General features: G+C 34.6%; 1 protein-coding gene across 1 annotated transcript in view; it reads left to right on the top strand.

Moving 5' to 3' along the window:
- LOC100373111 (uncharacterized) overlaps positions 1-23,035 on the top strand; it is a 32,877-nt gene extending 9,842 nt beyond the window's left edge. Inside the window, exons 2-3 of the mRNA XM_085508580.1 lie at positions 18,335-18,454; positions 21,875-23,035. Coding sequence (XP_085364706.1) covers positions 18,335-18,454; positions 21,875-22,136 — 382 coding nt within the window. The 3' untranslated portion in view covers positions 22,137-23,035. The remainder of the gene's footprint in view (positions 1-18,334; positions 18,455-21,874) is intronic.
- Positions 23,036-23,309: the final 274 nt, after the last annotated feature.

The raw sequence follows: 23,309 nt of genomic DNA, 5'->3' as shown, positions 1-23,309 counted from the left end.
ACACAGTTTTTAAATGTGTAGGTAATTAATTCCATTCAAATATGACATTATATAAAAATTCCCGCATTTATCTATTTTAATTTTCGATGCACACAAATTACCAGTAGTACAATTTATTTTTAGATGTTGTAATATAGACTCATGCGTTATCAAAATGTAGCTGAATTTGAACTGAACCTTTTTAGATTTAGAAAGAACCCCGTCTTTAAAGAAAATGTAGTTTACCGATTATACGTCCCAGATAACACTTGGTGCAATTGTATGCCTACGTAAGCACAAATTAGTTTGAGCTAGAATTACATTTTTATTATATTGGACATTATCCCCCCTTTTGACACTATGGTATTTTAGACCTTTAGATTCTCCCGATAAACTTTAGGGATGCAATGTAAATTCGAAAACTATTTTGATTTGGTTCTTATAATATTCCGTGGAACTTTTTTGTTTCCGGACAAAACTTTCCGAAGTTTCATATAGATTTCTATGTTAACGAAACGCATAGATACATACAAGAAATAAACACAAAACAAGATAGCCAAGGCTCAGTATGAGCTTTTAGCCTACGTGTGTGCAATTGTTAAGATAAGGTTCAGGGGTGGATAACAAGAGACGAACTGGTGTACACTATAACATATGACTTTATTGAAACTCCTGCCGTGATGTGTCAAAGCACCCACTTATATACACAAGTTTACATTCCTTGTATTTTGGCGGTTGGCCTTGTAGATGATTGGGTAATAGGGAGACGAGCTGATAGGTAAATAACTATTAATGAGGTTGTTTTATTGGCTAAAATTAACGTACTATGATTGGCTAAATTATTTGTAAGCAGAATCCTAAATCGACATCAAGCTCGGCTAGTTATATTTCCGATACCTATCTTGTTTAAAATATGAGTTAATTACTGAAATCATGGCATCTTTTGTCATGTTAATAACACAGCGACGATGTAAAGTACAAAACAGTGTACCCCCGTTAAATAATAATGATACTTTAATTCCTAGGAGGTTCTCCAAATACATGTTTGTAACACTGTATCGTATGTGAATGGGGGCGTAATTGTATCTCACTTAGTGGAGGTTATAAATTGTTGTGACAGAGGAATGTCATCCATTCAACTCGATATTATGCATTATTGGCATAGATCTGTATATGCAAAAATGGCCGCGGTGTATAATCTTTTAAGATTCTGTGCTTTGTTTTATTATATCTGTAGCATAATAATGAACAGGATATCCTAGATTAACGCGTCGCTAATTTACTTTTACTATCAACTGTTTCAAAAAATACCTCTCGTAATAGATTACGACGATAATTTATAGGTATTACACCATGATTAGAGATCTAATTTACTTTGTAATCCAACTATATCTTCAAGGTTGGCAAATGTTGAAATGAGTGAGAAGAGGTATAATGAGATTTCAAACATAAAAGTAGACACCAATATGACAACAATTGATTGGAATAGTTGCGCAAGTGAAGCTGAGTCGGTAATATTTCAAAACCAGACTAATTTGAGGTCAAATTATTCTCAATAATGTAGGGCATGATTATTAGCTCCGCTGTCGACTTTGTCGAGCGGAGCTTATCATATGAGTGATTGTCCGTCGTCGTCCGTCGTCGTCGTCGTCCGTCGTCCGTCGTCCGTGTCAATGTTTTACTTTTTCGACTTCTCCTTGAAAACTACAAGCCTGAATGCTTTGATACTTGGTGTATATGTACCTTGGGTAGACCTCTCTTAGGTTTGTTCATTTCATGTTGATATCTTCAATTCTCTAATTTTGGTGAATATTTTTGTCATTTTTGGTAAAAAGTGATATTTTCGACTTCTTGTTAAAAACCGCAAGTGCAATTGCTTTGATATTACATATATAGGTACTACATGTGGACCTCTCTCAGATTTGTTCATTTTGTAATGATATCTTTAATTCTCTAATTTTGGTGAATATTTTTATCATTTTTGGTAAAAAGTGATATTTTCGACTTCTTGTTAAAAACCGCAGGTCCAATTGCTTTGATACTACATATATAGGTACTACATGTGGACCTCTCTCAGATTTGTTCATTTTGTGATGATGTCTTCAATTCTCTAATTTTCGTGAATATTTTTTTAATTTTTGGTAAAAAGTGATATTTTCGACTTCTTGTTAAAAACTGTAAGTCCGATTGCTTTGATACTATGCATATTGTTCATTTTCTGATGATGTCTTCAGTTCTTTAATTGAAATGTGCATTTCTAACAGCGGAGCTATCTCAGCCGATAGGCTGCTTGTTTTGGTATAACATTTGAAAATAATACGAGTTTGTAATATTATCATGCAGTCTTTGGGGGGAACAGGATTGTTTAAACGATATGTTTAAAATTGTTGTTAAAATTGAAATAAATCCCATAGATGATTCATACTGTAGTATCGTACAGATAATGACGTCATAATATATGCAATATAATGATTGACAATGCCAGTAGTGACAATCGCCGGTGATTTGGCAAATTGTAGCTCAGAGCAGAGTAACATCATGAGAGTAATCATGTTTTGATCGTCTGTCTGAACAGAAATTCCGAATTATTCTAATAAATAAGTTTTACAGTTTCACCGATCACTGAATCAGATATTACCTTGGATATATATTTGATGGTATGTACTTGATTACAAAAGTCAATTAAATAACAGCTGTAACCGTCAAACTGTGGAAGTACATGCAAGAAATACCAGACGTACACGGTGATTCACAGCCTAAGTTTCCATATGAGACGGAGACTAAATTATTCGCTTACTGCTGTATACATTAATTAACCCTTTTTAATGTTTATTGTTTCAGTAATAAGTTTCAGTTGATCGTTAGATAGTGACCTACTTCTATACAGGTCGTATTTTTTCACCAATATTTACACTGTGTCTGGCGCACGTAATACTGACACGTTTTCAAATCACTGCAATGTACAGACGGAGTGTCGATTAAAATTCTTCGGTTGTCAGTCACCAGTATCTAATCGATGTTTAATTTTAGACGAGAATTTTTGTTTGAGAAATTCTTAAGCGTTCTGTTTATTCTATTATAATTGTAATAATGTCTAGTCAATCGGTTGTCATCTTTCTAAATATAAGTTATACCGATTTCTTGGGCAGCTTTTAATATATTTGCCTTTTGAGAGGTCCCATACGTAACAATGTACCGCCGCATAAAACAAAAGAAAGCTGTGGTAAAATATGTAGCATTCAGTAGCTAGCAAAAGTACCGATCAGTATGTGTCCATCCCAGGGGACCAATCTATTACGTATGGAGGTCAGAGCCCCCTTATAAAACGAGCGCTGATTGATCCTTTGCTTTCAAGACGTTGTTTTCATGTAAATCATAGCTCCCAAATGTGATAGTGTCCAGAACGAACTCCGTTTTCTTTTGAGGTGTCTACTTCACATAGTACTAAACAAGTTTATCCCATCCAATTTGTACACTTTTCCGAATGTTGTTAAGTTTACACAATTACTTAAATTCCCAAACAATTAGAAATGTCAGTAAATGTTCATATCTGACATTTGAGATGTGAGATGCAATTATTATTGCAGATTTATAGTTACTTGTACTATCCCTTTGTTTTTCACGTTTAATGCAAATATTTGTGTTAAGTATGCCAGTACATGAACAATGAACTATTATAGTATAGTGTACTATGCAAATAGATATAAAATTAAGCCATCATGATGGAATTGTATTTTACCAATGTAGAGTAAAATACTGTGGGTAACGAGAATGCAATGTAACAGAGGAATGAACCTTGCAGTACAGAAGAACGGAAACAGGAGCGTGTGTAGTTTGGGATTGAAACACAATTGGGGAAAAAATCAACATAGAGCTAGCAGAATATTATTGTCAGAGTGAGTCTAGGCCCTATACTTACAGGGGGTATTGCACGACCCCTTGCAAGAAGGTTTTACGTAATCTTATTTTTCAATTGGGTGTTTGTAAAATTTAGTTTCTAAGATATACTGCACAAAACTAAATAATAATAAAAGCAATGATTTCACCTAAACACAGTATGAGTTTGTTTGGAAAAAAATCCGTCTTTGCTCGTAGAGGGTGATGACCACGCAAACGTATTTTTGCAGCGGGACACACGTCTGATAGTGCGCATGTCTGTAACACGAAAACTCGCTCATACATATGTATCATACTCAAGTGACATAACTCCACGTATTAAAGTCATAACTGAATATGTAATTATTGATTTGCATCCTCCCAGGTGACCACCTCTGACACGATACTCGCATCTAGAATCTAAATTATAATTGAGTAACTGTCTTCGCCGTAAAACTGTTACCCCACGAAGTATATATTTCTGAAAAATAACTTTGTCATTTTTTACATTTGGGTCCATGCGTCTCAATGAAAGTAGACGCCCGATGATTCATTAATTGGCATAGCCCTGTATCTTATTCATACCCTGACAGTCAGCAAGATGTAGTATAGATACCACTGTGCAATTGTCTAAAATTGTTTTAATTAAAAAAACAATATGTTTCTTCATTTTCGATAATTTCCTATTCATTAAAAACAAGAATGTTCGGTAACTCCTCCAATTCTTGACCAAGTCACCCATTTTTGCATCGACGATAACAGGCAGAGATGTTGGGATAGGATAGGTGATTGTCCATTGCCGCCGTCGTCCAGTACCTCCAGTACATGACTTGAAACGCGTTGTTATTTTCCATACTAGTGACATCATTCCGATAGTATATACACATATACATTGCTATAGTGGCATGATTTGACAAGTGACAAGTCCCAATTACAACTATGAGTTTTTCCTTAATATAGTAACTTTGAATCTGGTGACAGATTTTAAGCGAATTTGACAATCTGCACTGAGAGTTTTAATTTCTGGCCCTTTTTCAGAAATCCTCTATCCGTCCTAATGGCTTACATATTGCATTGAAATAACAACCTGTGTACGGGTTTTCCATTTCCACTAGCCCCTAATAAACCATTGTTTGTGTGTGTTCTTATTCAAAAGCACCAGGGCCGTTTTAGTTTGTAACTTTGTCAGTTGTTGTTCGTCATGGATTACTTTGATTCTAAATGCCTTACAGTTAGGTGTTCTGACTTTGTTTATACGTTCAGTTTTTCTGAATTTCCTTAACTGGGAAAGTTAAACAAGTTTACAACTACCGGATCTCGTGACCCTCTATGCCTATCTTCCTCAATGATAACGATCATTTTCCACGTACATTGTATTTAACGCCAGTTTTATTTTAAATTGCATCTTCTGGTACATCCCCCAAGTGTCCCTTGGCTAATGAAGATTAAAACATTTCTGATAACCCAGTATCAATTGTATCCATATACTTTTATATAGCTTGCCGTTTGGTACGTTTAATTAATGTTTTAAACTAGAATATTCAGTTGTCAGACAATCCTTCTATTTATCACGTGATACAGTTGTGCTTAGTATATACAATTTAGTTTAGTTTAGTCTGATGATCAACATTTATGTGCCCATAGACATTTCTAAAATCATTTTCCCAAGTAAATGAAACATCGCCCAATAGATGACGTATACATGAATACAGTCACACAACGGCAAGACAATATATTGCTTTTGTTTTTATTGACTTGTGTGACCTACCCTGCCACTATCACCACGAACGGCGCTCTGCTCCGTGAGTTAAAATCCATTTTCACTTACATGTGACTTTCGTTCACGTCAAGTTAATTAGGCGAATTTTAATTGGCTCGATCTATTAATGTATTGTCCTGTGAAGGTGAGCTAGTAGTAGCAAGATGTTTCCACAGAGATTTAATTTTTAATTATACAGAATACTGTCATGAATGGCATTGTTCCCGTCTTTCGTATTATAACCTATTAGTACTGTACTTGTACCACAGTAGTATATACAAACGATTGCTCACCATTCCCACTGGTCTGGTACCCTTAGTACTTGGTGAGGGTATATATCCACATTATGTAGTAATGAACTAGTTATTTGCCTCATAGATCCTAAAGAGGGATAGGAAGCTGTGGTATAACACTATTCAAACAACTATTTTGAATTTACTTTAATCCTATTTTCCCCTATATTTACATAACGGACCCACAATAAACACATGTTTGGAACAGCGCCCCACACGACAGCCTGTCGTTTTCTTGGCATTTACTACGGTGTAATTAGAAATGTTACACTTTTCGCAGGGACAATATAGTTCAGTATGACACCCTTCAAAGTGACAGCAGGACGGGGTTGGATGGGTTAAAAAATTAACTGTGACGGTCAATTACAATTTTCTGTTACGTTTCGCTCCCGACACAGCTGGGCCGATATTACATTCATATATTTACCTGTCTGCCAATTGGGGGTACTATCACCAGGCTTGGCGGGATCGGTGTTGCAAAGCCTCGGTGTACATTCCTATGTATTAGGTTGTTTCATCTCCGATTGGTGGTGCCGTATATTATTTAGACGCTTCAATACATTTTTTGTAACGCAAAAGGGGGACGATTGTTAATTGCAACCTTGTTCCCCATGTATTTCAAACCATTGCTTTACTTGGAATGAAATGCACACACTATGAACCAATACGATAGGCATCACATTCACATGCTTAACATACCGGTAACTGTCAGAACGACGATACGGGGGTAGAACGACGACCCAGTAAACAGCGCCATCTATGAAGTAGAAGACGAATACCGTTTTATAACAACTTGCCCTTTGTACAACATCAAAGAAAAATTATATGAGGAGGCCGGAAAGCAAATAAATGATTTCACAAATTTTACAGAATAAAACAAATTTATAATGATAATGGGTAAATACAAACATTGCAATTAATATTGCATTGAACAATTTATAAGCTTCATTATGAGACAGCAACTTCTATTGTCGGCTTATCATAACCATAATCTTTTTAAACAAATTATGCACACAAATTAAAACCGCAGCACCCCATAGTATAACTAAAGATGTTTTGTAATGTATTTTCGTATGTTAATGGCAGTGATTCTTTTATTTTGTAAATGTAATTTTGTAACTCGTATATGCACTTTTTATCTTGTACTCTTAATTACTTTTTTTTACTGTCGCTGCACTTTCCAAAGGTTCGTGTCATTAAATAAATAAAAATAAAATTGAGCCATGCTTCCTGGAGCACGAATTCTTTCTGAATTTGCCAGGCACCAACAGCGCCACCAAACAATAACTCATAGTTTCTTTCGTATATAATTGTGCCAAATAATCCACAATTAGATAAATTGGGGATAGAACAAATGAGTGGCGTACCAAGCATGACATGACATTGAAAAGTAGTGTTATATCAAAGTATTTATTAAATAAAATAGTACATGTGTGATCTTGCATAGGAATACACTGATGTCGAGAGACTGTAAGTTAACCTCTATAATCCACGTAAATCACATAGTACATCAGCGGAGTTATTTTATTTATGTTTCAGTCTGAGTGCAATGTCTAGTCATTTTTTTCAATTAAATGCAACTATATATCAGTCCATATGATAAATATATGTCATGCTTCCTCTGGGCCAGGTCCTCTGAGTTTGATACAGTAGGCGGTGCAATGTGGCGACTTACTAGTAACGTTCACGTTACAGGTTTCGGTCACATACTTACATGGCGACTTAATAACTTATCAACGGTCTATCAAGGTCGATAGAATTAAGAAAGTCCGCTTGTTTAATTAACATAAACACTATTTTATCTACCCGAAATTGGTTGTGTGCATGGTAGTATACGGTACAATACAAAATCATCCCGAGACGGAAGGGGGGGGGGGGGGGTCGCCATCGCGCATTAAAATACCAATTTCGCAAAAGATATTTTTGACTCCCGTGTGCATAATTAGCCAATATTCGGCTTTTACACTAATATCCACACTTCTAATCACATTTCAATGAAACTTGATACATAGAAGGTCTGTGGCATCCATGCATATAAATTATTTGATTTGCATAATAATCAGTCAGTTTTCGCTTTTCCATCAATATTTCATAACATTATAGTGAAACTTGGTACATATGTGCACTGGAATATAATGCAGACCTAATTAGTTTAGGGTTGAAATTTGAGCATACTAATGTGCATAATATTATAGTCATCCTATAGAAGCTATGTGGTAATCCACAGTCATGATTAGTTTAATGTATAGTGATTATAGTGATTAATTATCGTTAGCCAATGTCTGATATCTCAACAAATCAGATTTATATTGAACGTGTGATAGAAGTTCCCTGGAATAAATTAGACTGAAAAATACAATAAACTTCAACAATGTGAATCACATCGTTTTCATGTGTCTCAAATAGCAGATAACTTGATATTAGTCACCAAGCTTCTTGTTTGAAAATTTTGAATTAATTTGTAATATGTCTCCAATACTCACACACAAGCTTTATTTGATTGCAAGCAACAAAACTCACCAATCACCCCACTTGAAGCCATTTTCCAACACAAAGTTCTGGCAAGTATTACACAAAAACAAACAGTGTATGAAGTAACATTTTACCGTAACATCATTTTCACACATTCAAACGATCCTTTAGAATATTTTGATTTGTATATTTAGGATTTGTAGAGATTCAAATATTGTTGTATTGCGTCAGATAACGCTATGCTGGGTTTGTATGTCGCAAATAACAGTGATGTATGAAGTGTCACTAACTATTTTGTAGCACTGTGTGAGGCTGAGTTAACTAATCAATTGGTATAACTTACATGTGGAATGGCTGCCAAATAACAATGTGTGGTGTAGTACATGGAAACATTGCATAATGATTAAGCAATGTCATTTTGTGGCTGGAGTCATATTTAACGTTGACATATTATGTTTATGGTTATGGTATTGGCAGTTCTGTTGCTGTCACGTGATATGGGCGTCGCATATAAAACCAACATCATATTTCATCATTTGTTATTTGATTTATTTATTTATTTATACCAATATGTCTATCAACGGGCGTAACGTACTTGAAATTGAACTACATATTTGAAAAGTAGACACAGTGCATGATATGGTAGCAGATGAGACACTGTCAGTTGAGCTAATGTACACACACCGTCATATTAACGTTGAACAAAGTCCAGTGTTCGTGTGGGAAATTATTTCAGTGTTCTGGTCGATTTTAAACAGCGTAAAATACATTCATATCTTGCCTCAAGATTGATTTTGTGTGGCGTCAAACATATATCAATCAAACATATATCAATATGTACATCGTTATGATAATCATTGCTACATATACGATGAACTTTGACCTCGTACCTGGCCGTAAACAGATTTCATTGCAATATGTGTTGATATGTGATATCCCTAGCTTGTATAAGTATAAGGTACCAGAGCGAAAGGCAGACATCATTTCTTACGAAGGGGTGGGTGACACATGAGAACGTTGTCCATGAGCCTGATTGTGGAGAGAAAGGCTGAACTTGATCGTTTAATTAAAAGGTTAAGACAATTAACGTCAATGCAAGTAATGTAAAGATTATTTTTATTTGCCGGTTTCAATTCGTTAAAAGAACACCAATTCGTGAATACAATGTTCCACCGCATAGATTGTCCATATCGTTGAGTGAAGCTGTCACAACAGTAATTCGCACTCCCGAAAACATGAACTACAATTTACTCGCTTACAATACAGAGATTTACAATAAAGCAAGTGTAGATGTAGACTTGCATACAATCTCTTGTTGATTTCTTCTTTTAAAATAAAATAAAATATTTTGCGGTTGTAAAAATGGCCTTTCACCATTTACACTACCATAATATTTTTAAAAACACCGAAAATTAAACAAAAAGTCTAGTGTAGTTGGTGAATGGAATAATTAAAATAAAATTTGTATAGAATCTAATCTAATCCATGTTTTTGTTTATGTGGAAAACAACGAATTTTAACCAAAATTGTGTGATTTTTATAGTATAATAGTATCAATAATAACATTTTGATTCATTCCTATCACGTGTAAATGACAGTTATTGTACTGTGTGTAAATAAATACACCTTCAAGTGTTATTGCTCATCTTGTTACTTATATATCTCACTGAATAATCGATTAGTATCGATTATGTCAAGTGTCAAGTGTTGGCACCCCATGTTAAAACATTGTTCTAAACACAATTCCGTCAATTATACCATTTGTCGTATAAACAGGTGCAACGACATTTATATATTGTCATTATGTTCACTGCAAACAGGGTTGATTTTATTTGATGGAACAACCGACGTAATAGCCGAAGTAGTGAGGTCCCTACTTCACAGCAAGCCATACATAGATACTGAGGCCTTACTGGGCAACCCTTCGCATGCGACTGACGAATATAAAATGCAAACTTAATATACAACCGCACTACAACTCGGGGTACTTCAGACAGGCGCTGACGTACAATCAACAAATTCCTGCAAACTTCTAAAACATAAACGAACGATGACGGCGCATGGTCTCCGTCCTTACCAAAGGGCAGACTTCCATATTTCTCCGTACAGACGGGAGCGACGCGGTTATTTTAGTATCGCCTTGGATTTCAGTTATTTAACAGACGTGATATGGGAAAAGGACACTAGAATTATTATTCGTTCCGGCGATAAAACCAGTATTGTGGACTCCCCTTTTCGACTTCTCGCACGTGCAAAGAAAGAACGGTAGGTTTATGTGCACACTGATCGTTTTCTTGACACAATATTAATATTTATGGTGTTTACTTTGTCAGTTTGTGAACATTCCGTTGTCATACTGCACTAGTTCAGCACACACACAGCTGTTTCCTTTCTGTCAATATGAAACAACACAGTTGACATAAAAAAATTATAAAAAGTCAAGGATATTTTTTAGATATTAGCTGTACAAACATATTAAATTATCATCACTAATTATTATTATTATTAATTAAGAATACTTTGCATAAAAGTGTATTGAATTGAGATGCCACAAGTGTACGGTCAGTGGGCAATTATTTCACATTTAAATTGATGAGCGCAATAGGAAGCAGTCATGCGTAGCAACAATATTTCATACTTTAATATCTTTAATATTAACTAAGTGACTTTAGCAACAAGACAATACGAATTTATCAATAGTTACATTATATAAATAACATTATTGAAAACTTCAATTACGTTGTACGACAACGTCTTTGACAAAGTTAGTATAGTCTCCTCTCGTCGTCGTCGTAGATCTCGTCTACATCATTCCAATAACACTGTATTAAATATGCAATGTTGTTCAAAACTCGTTTTTTAACAAGCTCATACAAGGACAAATTCCGCCATTATATCAATTTGTAGCATAACAAACGCAGAACTTTGGTTTTAATTCTGTTTTAATTTTAGTGACTGCAGTATTACTGAATATTTACATGACTCGTACCAGGGTAACACAAATTCATTAATACAAAAACTACTGCATGAGTCATGGATTCGAAAAGTTGTCAAGGATTCATATCCATAGCAAGGTCAACCATAAAGCTTCCAATCAATTGTAGTGACTATGGGTCAACGTACAAAAACATAAAATTGTATACAAAAAAACATAATCATTATGAATCTGATTTATATCCATGTTTCAATAATGGTGGGAGAATTTAAAACACGACTAAACTTGCTGTCATTTAAAGGTCAATGCTCGGCCATACTCCCTGCGTATGCGGGTCATGTTTCATATTGAGAAAAAATTAAAATAGATCACACGCAAACATAATAAACAATTTACTGGTATGCGAACGTTTTAGGAGACAAGTGTGGTAGGTTTCTTATTGCTGTGATATAACGTGTTTTAATTCATCTTTCTCGTGTATCCATACCACCATGTGGCTTACTGTGTCTTGTGTGGATTGGGATGTATTAGACGTTATTGTTTGAATTATCATATTTGGAGAGAAGGGCTGCTTTACATCTCTATCCCTAGCGACACGTGACGGGACATTGTGACGGGAAGCCAATTAATTATTGCCGAGGATGAGCCCTCAGTCTCTTAATAGTTGCTATATAAGAATACATATATTGTGCAGTGTGTTTAGAAGCCACTGCTCTACAAAATAGAGACCCGTAAATTTTGCACCTGTCAAATTGTTTACCTTGTAAAACCAGCATGGATTTATACCTCGTTTTGATACTGTTGCATCTATTGTCAAGGTCCTCGGTACCTTATGGCTGCACTAAATGACTTATGGATGTCCTTGGGACATTTACAGGGGTCCATTAAGGGTCACCGACCCACTGATTTCAGTAAACATCTTTCCGTGACACTAATGGGGCGTTGAATATTTAGTTGAGCTGGGAGATGAGGGGTATGCAAAGATAAAGTTACAATGACATCCGGATAGAACACCACACACGCCGCACACACGTAAACGTAAACTGCTTCTGATGTGTGGCGCAGTGCCCTGTCACTGTAGCCATCTCAAGCTTTGTTCTACCGAGTATCAATTATCTCAAACATGTTTTACAAGGACAGAGACAGTTCGATGTTTACGTATATACAATGTATTTTGTGATTATTTAACCGTACATTTCACTTATATCTTTCCCAACATAAATTCAAGAATAGTCTCGATTCTTGGTTTACACATTAGCAATCGTTTACTGTTAGTTTAGTAAAGTTTTCTATTTTGGATTTTTTTATCCATATTAATTCCACAATTTACGTACTTGTAAATGTGCATGTACTAATTGTTAGTTTTATATTTATTGCTAACAACTAATCGAGATGTTCTTTTGTCTAAAGATGCAATAAACTATTACCATTATTATTACTTTGAATTTTTATGAATGTATATTGAACTCAATTAGCCGTTTTTATGCAAAATAAGATAAAATATTGAAAGTAGTTATCCTGACTTTCCCGCACATTTTATATTGAGATTACTGGAAGTTCTTATCGCATAATCATAACTAAACGTATAAGTGACTTTCAAGGACAAACAAAGCTTCCTAGCGTATGAGTGTCTGTTTACAAATTCATTATCTGAAGTTATTTTATTACCCATAAACGATGTTAACACTACCTCACAAATGTGCAAAATGGAAATGCAAAGCTTGACACATTCACATGAAAATATAGAACACATCAAAAAACTCGAGGTACCAAATTGCCGGAAACATGAGTTTAGTTTCCACGAAAGCTAAGATAACTGCCCTAAACACCACTTCCTGCTGGGCAAACATAGATATTTACCCAAATCAGGTTTGTGGTCAAAACATACATACATTAATTGGTCTACACGCAATGTAACATTCCTGTACACTACTGCGTCTACTTAGAACAGTTTGGCAGGACCAAATTGCAACACCAAAATAGCAAATTGTTTTTAAATTCCCAAGTTGTGATGTTTTAATTAGCTATTTTCAATTTAATGATACCTCAAGGCTTTGTATTTTAATCTCGTGTATAACTTGATATAAGACCGTACATGAACGTACTGCGTGTCTGTATCTGTATTAATGGGTGGTCTTGACATACGGCATAACAAGATCTGGGAGTGACCCTTAGTTATTATATATTATTTTTTATTTGTTTGTGCTTAAACTCAAAGTTACAGGACAGGAAAAAAAAACTACGTTACCACTTCCGATATCCCTGCCCGACCATGACTTCTGTTTGAACACCGTTAACTCTACTGCTTTTATACTTTGTGCATATGTCTCTCGCTTGGATCTCTATGAGATTTGGTCATTTTGTGACGGTAACTGCAATTCTCTATTTTCAATGAATATGTTTGTAATTTTTATTAAAAACCGCTACTCCGGTTGTTTTGATACTTGATATACATGTACCTTTGGCGGATCTTGACATATTTTCAATTCTGTAATTTCAGCGTATATTTTTGTCATTTTTGATCAAAAATGTTATTCGACTTCTTCTTGATGACTACTAGTTTGATTTAATTGATACATGACGTATATGTGCGTGTACCTTTGGCAGCCCTCTATTAGATTAGATTACATTACATTAGAGCATTTCGTAACATAAGAGAACTCATTACTAATTCACAGATATATTCTATAACTTGGGTTGATGAATCCATAACTTTTAAACTTATCCTTCTCAGTGATAAAATCTAAATACTGGAGTTGCAAGATTTAAAATTAATGTAAACAAAGCCAAATTTATTTTATTTCCTCTCTATACACTTACCATTGCAAGAATATGCTCTGCTGAAACAGCGGAGCTATTTTGACCTTCTGATAGCTTGTTTTTTTATTTACTCCTTTTTCTTTGCTGAGTTGTAAATACAAAATATATCATAAAGAAAACACATTTGTAGTATAAGCCTAGATTGTTCCAGTAAATAGATGGTTGTATGTCACGGATTGTTTCGCAGTGTGCGGTATTGTGGTATTTGGCTTCCTTCCTAATAATAGTGGAGCATGGATGGTTTACATGAGCACATACATTACGTAATTCTCACACTGTGATAGTACTTATGACCATCACATTTATTTTGAAAATGACAAATATCTGTTTGATTCAAAGTGTCATCTGTTCATATAATAGATTAAATTATGAAACAGTGTCTAAGTCGATGAATGCGTCCTAAGTGACCTAAACCCATTATTTGCCCTACATGATGTAATGATGAAGATAAAGTAATTGATTGCTTACATGAATTCTTCTCTAAACTCTCACACTCACAGCTGCAATAATAGTTAGGTGCTAATAAATTATCTTTTGAATATGGCATAGAAACACAAAATCCATTCCAATCGTAGCAGAAATAATGGTTATCAGTTACTTTTTGTTATGATTTAGGGCAAAAGAAAAACAATACAAAAATGTCTTGTAATTACAATTATGACCTCTCATACCCCCACCCCTGCCCATCCCACTGGTTATATATGTATGCTGAGATTTGCTACGGCTCTATGGAATGTACCATATGGAGATGGTAAGGCTTCAACTGAAGACTGCGGAGATTCTGTCTTAAGACTGTGTCCAGATATCACAGTTTACTTTCCTTAATTTTATTCTTCCCTGCAATATGTTTCTGGGAGTGAGTGTAATCGAAGATTGAAACAATATGGCATATAATTATTTTGTGAAAACAATCTTATGTTTGTGTAATTCTCTGAAGAATGAGTTTAAAGAGAAACGAAATTCTAGCCCGTGCTGGGTGGCTGAGTGTACAGTAGTTGCCTACAATCCTAGTGTGCCCTGGGTGGTTAGTAGTTATAGAATTACACTGTCTGATCAATTCAGCATTGCTAGACATTAAGTAATGTGGAAATAGCTTCAGTTATATGTATCTGATTACCGTTACTATTTGTATGTTTGATATTTTTTGTATTTTAACATTTTAATATTACATGTACTCGTGGTCATGTGACCCATCATTCATGCCGATGGCCCGTCTCTCACTATATACCCACACTTGTCTATACAGAACGTCCACATTTGTATTAATATGAAGATTGTAAACTTTCACACTTGTATTCATATAAAGATTGTAAACTTTCACACTTGTATTCTTAGGAAGATGGTAAACTTTCACACTTGTATTCATATGAAGATTGTAAACGCCCACACTTGTATTCTTAGGAAGATGGTAAACTTTCACACTAGTATTCGTATGAAGATTGTAAACGCCCACACTTGTATTCTTAGGAAGATTGTAAACTTTCACACTTGTATTCATATGAAGATTGTAAACGCCCACACTTGTATTCTTAGGAAGATGGTAAACTTTCACACTTGCATTCATATGAAGATTGTAAACGCCCACACTTGTATTCTTAGGAAGATGGTAAACTTTCACACTAGTATTCGTATGAAGATTGTAAACGCCCACACATGTATTCTTAGGAAGATTGTAAACTTTCACACTTGTATTCTTTGGAAGATTGTAAACTTTCACACTTGTATTCTTAGGAAGATTGTAAACGCCCACACTTGCATTCATATGGAGATTGTAAACACCCACACTTGTATTCTTAGGAAGATTGTAAACTTGCACACTTGTATTCATATGAAGATTGTAAACGCCCACACTTGTATTCTTAGGAAGATTGTAAACTTTCACACTTGTATTCATATGAAGATTATAAACGCCCACACTTGTATTCTTAGGAAGATTGTAAATTTTCACACTATTATTCATATGAAGATTGTAAACTTGCACACTAGTATTCATATGAAGAGTGAACACGCCCACACTTGTATTTTTAGGAAGATTGAACACTTTCACACTTGCATTCGTATGGAAATTGTAAACGCCCACACTTGTATTCATATGAAGATTGTAAACGCCCAAACTTGTATTCTTAGGAAGATTGTAAATTTTCACACTAGTATTCTTATGAAGATTGTAAACTTTCACACTTGTATTCATATGAAGATTGTAAACGCCCACACTTGTATTCATATGAAGATTGTAAACGTCCACACTTGCATTCGTATGGAGATTGTAAACGTCCACACTTGTATTCATATGAAGATTGTAAACGCCCAAACTTGTATTCGTATGAAGAGTGTAAACTTTCACACTAGTATTCGTATGAAGATTGTAAACGCCCACACTTGTATTCTTAGGAAGATTGTAAACTTTCACACTAGTATTCGTATGAAGAGTGTAAACTTTCACACTGGTATTCGTATGAAGATTGTGAACGCCCATACTTGTATTCTTAGGAAGATTGTAAACTTTCACACTAGTATTCGTATGAAGAGTGTAAACTTTCACACTAGTATTCGTATGGAGATTTTAAACACCCACACTTGTATTGTTATGTAGATTGTAAACTTTCACACTTGTTTTCATATGAAGATTGTAAACACCCACACTTGTATTCTTATGAAGATTGTAAACTTTCACACTTGCATTCGCATGGAGATTGTAAACACCCACACTTGTATTGTTATGAAGATTGTAAACTTTCACACTTGCATTCGTATGGAGATTGTAAACTTTCACACTTGTATTCATATGAAGATTGTAAACGCCCACACTTGTATTCATATGAAGATTGTAAACGTCCACACTTGCATTCGTATGGAGATTGTAAACGCCCACACTTGTATTCATATGAAGATTGTAAACGCCCAAACTTGTATTCTTAGGAAGATTGTAAATTTTCACACTAGTATTCTTATGAAGATTGTAAATTTTCACACTAGTATTCTTATGAAGATTGTAAACTTTCACACTTGTATTCGTATGAAGATTGTAAACGCCCACACTTGTATTCTTAGGAAGATTGTAAACTTTCACACTTGTATTCATATGAAGATTGTAAACGCCCACACTTGTATTCTTAGGAAGATTGTAAACTTTCACACTAGTATTCGTATGAAGAGTGTAAACTTTCACACTAGTATTCGTATGAAGATTGTAAACGCCCACACTTGTATTCTTAGGAAGATTGTAAACTTTCACACTAGTATTCGTATGAAGAGTGTGAACTTCCACACTAGTATTCGTATGAAGATTGTGAACGCCCATACTTGTATTCTTAGGAAGATTGTAAACTTTCACACTAGTATTCGTATGAAGAGTGTAAACTTTCACACTAGTATTCGTATGGAGATTGTAAACACCCACACTTGTATTGTTATGTAGATTGTAAACTTTCACACTTGTTTTCATATGAAGATTGTAAACACCCACACTTGTATTCTTATGAAGATTGTAAACTTTCACACTTGCATTCGCATGGAGATTGTAAACGTCCACACTTGCATTCGCATGGAGATTGTAAACGTCCACTGTTGTATTCATATGAAGACCCATATATAGATGAACTCATATTGAGAATATAAATGACCATATTTGTATTCATATGGAGAATGTAAACTGAAATTAGATTCTAAACGAAAGGTTCCATACTTAAATCAACGTTTTTGACACGGCCTCACAATATAAAATGCTGAGCGAAAGTTGGTGTTTACAAATTAATGTAGTCACGAATGATCGAGTAGATACAACCATACCGTTTTAAAATATTATGAATTTTACATTTTTTTAAACAACCACAATGGTTGACAAAAATTCATACAATATGTAAATGATTTATAAAAAAAGTTAGTTATATGAGTGTTTGGTGTCGATAGATTGTTGATACCACAATTTATTACATAATTGAATAGACAACATTTTCAATGAGTATAGTTGGTAGAAAATGTCGGTTCAAAAGAAAATATAAAAATAGAGGATACACCTAAAACTGCATATGCCCTGAAAACAGCAATTTATGTGTGACATTATATTCCAGAAAAACAACATCAACTTGTTTTGGTGTGTGACGTCAACAACTTAAAGGGTTGTTATCAGTCAGAAAGTAGCTACATATGTTCCATGTTGCTATCATATCCTTGACCTTTTTTTCTATCTTACTGTTGCAGTGGCTTTCATCCCGTGGATTTGGTTGAACTAACGGCTGACAGGGGATATCTCTTATGGACCAATCCAAGAGGCTCCATTGAGGTGAAATTTAAGTACGGCAAAACAGGAGATGATTTTAGGTATGTTTCAATTCAGTCAATAATTGATGTTCTGCACTGACAATTAAATCCGGATTTATCCAGATGTGACCGGTCTGGCAAGATAAATGTGTTTTAGGAACAGATATTAAGAATACTTTGTGTTGTCAGGTTTCATACCAGCTAGATCCGGTTCTCTGTGCAATGTATTGAACCTAAGTATAGCACGTGACCCTAGGATGATGCATTTCAATACTAATCACTAGTCATGTGACCTACAGGGGATACATGTACTAACTTTGTAGACAGCACAAAATGTATACCCCTTCGTGGGACGAAATGTTCGATATGAGCTGTGTTGCAGATCCGTGGTACATCGTGGCCATTCCAGGATGTAAACTCGTTCTTACAATTAACTAAAAACAACATTAGTATATAAAGCCCATTTTATATGATATTTCAATCGTGTGCATGCGACGCAAAACTTAATATATTGCCAAATATTTTGATTTCAATTATTTCCATGGGATAGCAAATTTAGTATTTTTTGCCAAATTTGTAATTTATTATCAGTATCAGTGTTCAAATTTTCGCGGATTAACATTATGGCATTTTACATCTGTCAAATAACGGCCAAATACATACGTGGAATCATTAATTACTAAGGACCTGGCGTAGAGTTGGAAATTACTCCAAATAAACAAATGTCCAATTCGGGAACAGGATAATAGTATATTTGGTTATTGATGAAATAGTAGGGCGCCACCAGACGGTTTCGCAAATGCGTCGTGTTTTTCTCATAAAGTTGACGCTGATTGTGCACAAAGGAAGCCGCTCATTCCGCCATTGGATGGTGGCACATCGTGTATGTGGTGTTTACAAAGGGGGTGTAGATGATCTGTGGTACATCGTGACCAATAATAAAATGATTTGTTGTCCAACTGTGGGCGTGTCTTTTATTTCTGTGCTAAATGTGCAACACCAAAATCCCGCCATTTATTTTTCATGGTTGTTCGGATAGTCGTCTGCACCAGTATCGCGAGTTCTAAGTTTGGTTTACTATGTTGGCCGCTCGACACCTTATTCACCACCTCTTTCTCGGTACCGACGCCCAACTCGGCGTCCTGGGGAGAAAATCTACTCACCTCGATACCTCTCCTTCCCGGAAACATGCTTTCCAATACGTGACTGATTTCTCCATAAGTTCGACCATTTAAAATCATATTCTGGACAAGATTTGTATCAATTAAATGGTTGGCTTCCATTGCTGCTCCAAATAATTCAAAAAATGGCAGCGCAGAAACCGCGCAAATTCATTTTACCGCCTATTTACAGAGGTTTTCACACCGACACCAATTAATTCCGTTACCCAATGGCTGAAGCAATTTCACATCATTAGACACGCCCCAAAACAGATGACGAGATTTGACAGGATCGGCCAATGCGCATGCGTATAAAACAGCTGGTACTAATATCCTAATTTCCTAATAACTTATTTTGCACTCGTACAATGCAAAATACATATTTGATTAGGTTGGTTGGCCATCAAGTACCATCCTATGGCACCCAATTCATATATCACCAATACCATAGTACAGAGTTATGTTAACAACGAGTCAAAAATAAAACTAATATACTAAATTTGTATTTAATTAATTGTAAGGATGAGATTACATTGTGAAATGGCCACGATGTACCACGGATCGTTGCACCATAGTGCACTACATCGGTGTTATCTATGCTAATCTGATCACTGAGAAGGATGGAAACGGAGTCGGGCACGTTTTTATGACTTGTACGTTTGCTTGATTTGTTTTGTATTTTGATACAACAATAAAATAAAAAATGTCTATTCTTATGTTTTTCATCAATTACGCTATTAAGTTTTACGTTCAATCTTATTATTATGTCACAACATTTCAACTCAAGTTGATGACTATTTAAAAATGTCGGACAAGGATATTTTGCTGAATCGTCTTCTTCGTGCCATAATTACCTCATAACACTTGTAAATGACCTAGTGAATTCGATGTAATGTTGTTTCAAGGGAACTTTATTGTTACATTCATATAGTTAAATACTTTTATCAGCCATTTGTCATGCAAAACACATGCTATACCGAATTCTCATTTATCAATGGATGTAGTATTTTAGAATCGTTTAATTCGTGTTTTATTAGGGAGTTATACAATAAAAATGTGTAATCCTAAAACACCAACAACAAAAGATCATTCGTAATAAAAAAACACACACATGAATGCATCTCATCCTTACGACTGTATATGATTTTACCCATTTTTTGGCCAAAGAAGTGGCAGCATTTGGCATCACATTTCTATATAGTAGTACCCTCCCCCTCCTCCCGACCTACAGCAGAGATATATAATCTGCTTGATTAATTATCTACAGTAGGATTCTGAATCCGGGACCTAAATGAAAACCACATGTGCCAATATAATACTGTTTTTACAAACTTATTATATTCTAAGTTATGAATGACTACACAATCAGAGTTGTCTCTTTGAGTGTCATCGCTGATGTCAAAGAACATGTATTTATACATGTATAGTTATATTGTAATATAATTGTATAATTGATTTTGTATTTAATGTTGAAGCTTACCAAGCTACCCTCATTAAATAAGGTTTAATAAATAAAAGATTTAATAAATAAAAGGTCAAATAAATAAATAAATAAACAAACAAACAAACAAACAAACAAACAAACAAATAAACAAATAAATAAATAAATAAATAAATAAACAGCATCGTCGCAAAAGGGCGCGACTTACTAAAACAAATAAGTTTTCAGTTTAGTAATTTTTGGAGGTAAAATATTTTATAAAATACACATTTACTTACTCACAACGAGAAAAGGAGTATGTATTCACATCATATAAAACTTGTTAATGATTTGTGTTTATTGAGTGGCAATAAAAAGTGTGTACTTTGATCTGAATATGTACGGACAAATCGTCCTAGGGCAGACTGAAGGAATGACAGACATGTTAATATTTCAATATCTTGAACCAACTAATACACCACTGCAGCAATATCAAGAATCACTTATAAATTCCACTAGTTTGCATTTATTCGAATATTTAGATAGTATCTACAGGTCAGTAGGTCAGTGATAGTTTGACACAGCGGGCAATTAATTTAAATAAATTCCCCAAATGGTGTGCATGTTTGTTGCTAACATAACCCTGATGACATTATTATTGTCTAGTCGTGCCACTGGCGTGGGTCATCTTGCTAATGTCTTGAAAGGACATGCAAAACTACAGGATAAATTAAAGGCTTACTTTATCAGGAATCTATGAGTCACGGTTTACTTGAACTTTCACCCATTTTAAAACTCACAAATTTTTACTTGCACGAACAAGAATTCCGGGAATCGTCGATAGGCGGCGCACTGACAAATTAATGTGTTAATAGCTATAGTTTGATTTGTTTCTAACAGATGTTTTATCGACCCGCAATACCAGGGAGTGAAGATTTATGAATTGAAGGGCTACAAAAAAGAAATGATTATCGATGGAAGAGAAGCAGTAACAAAGAGCAGAAATTCCCATCACATGCCGAAAAGTCCTGCAAGACACAGAGAAAATAATTTCGAGTTTCGATCACGGGATGGCGAGGTGACGTTGTTACTGGAGGCGTGTAGGGAGTACAATGTTCCAAAATCACAAGCCTTTAAATTTAACTATGTCTTAGCTTTGTAAAAATGGACATTTTTGTATGGATTCAAAAACTTGTCCTTTTCATCCAGTCAATTCTTTCCTTTGACAAATATATGAAATGTACTGATTTAGCAGCTGCAGGTTGTCCACATCCACTGTGTGGAGATGTATTTGTTCTTTTATATTTGTTTATTTGATAAAATCTTCAGTATTTGTAAAACTGTTTCAGATATTATTGGCTAATGTGATGTACTTTACTGATGTATTATACTCACCCTGACCTTTTTTTAGCATGTTATTTTAGCTAAGTTCGAGCTAATCCAAAAGAAACATATTTTCACAGACAGATATTTTGTTACTTCGTGCATTGACTCGAATTCACTAATAATAACATGTAGCTATCTCACAAAATATTGGTCACGTGGTTCAGTTAGGAGTTGCCGAAAAGTGTAAGATAAATGACGATATATTGTTTATTCACAATAAATGACACACATGTAATTATGAAATAGATCACACTTCAGCCTGATTTATTAGTTTATTATTAGTACTGGCACTGTATTTCATTAACACGTTTTTTTTAACAGCGATACTAACGGTCATTCTGTGAGTTACCGTTCTTTGTTTTTATACACATTCAAATATTTTTTTATGAAGTGCTTTGCTTGCCATAATACACTGAACACTATTGAAACAATTATGGTATACTTACAATTTACATACTTTATAACTTGTTTGATGCTTCTAGAATTTTCTGTAAAAATGTTTATACTATTTCGTACTTAAACTTTGTATTTATTATCACTTATTTTTATATTACTGGCGATGTATTTATTTGTTTAGATACTGTAGGCGTATACTGTCATGGCATTTTATATTTTCAGTACTGTTATGTCTATCTTTCTTAAGTTCGTCTAATAAATGCTAATATAAATCTACAACGTGGTTTCTACAACCTGGATTTGGGTTCTGTATAGAATGTCTTATGGATTTTGGTCTCTGAAAGTGAGAATAATATATTTGAGATACTGAAAGACATTTTTGTTACTTCATGTTCACATTTTGCGTGATTTTTGTATTTTATTGATTCAAAATGGCGGTGATAATTGCATATTTATGAATATATTGAAATCAGCTGAGCACAGTTCTTTGACAAAACCACAATAATTAGCATAAATTATAAGGTGGGTTAATCATTCATTTCTCCATCACATA

Source organism: Saccoglossus kowalevskii, chromosome 2 (genome assembly GCF_978046115.1).
Source record: "Saccoglossus kowalevskii chromosome 2, keSacKowa6.1, whole genome shotgun sequence".
Taxonomy (NCBI): domain Eukaryota; kingdom Metazoa; phylum Hemichordata; class Enteropneusta; family Harrimaniidae; genus Saccoglossus; species Saccoglossus kowalevskii.
This window is presented reverse-complemented; position numbering and strand designations above follow the sequence as displayed.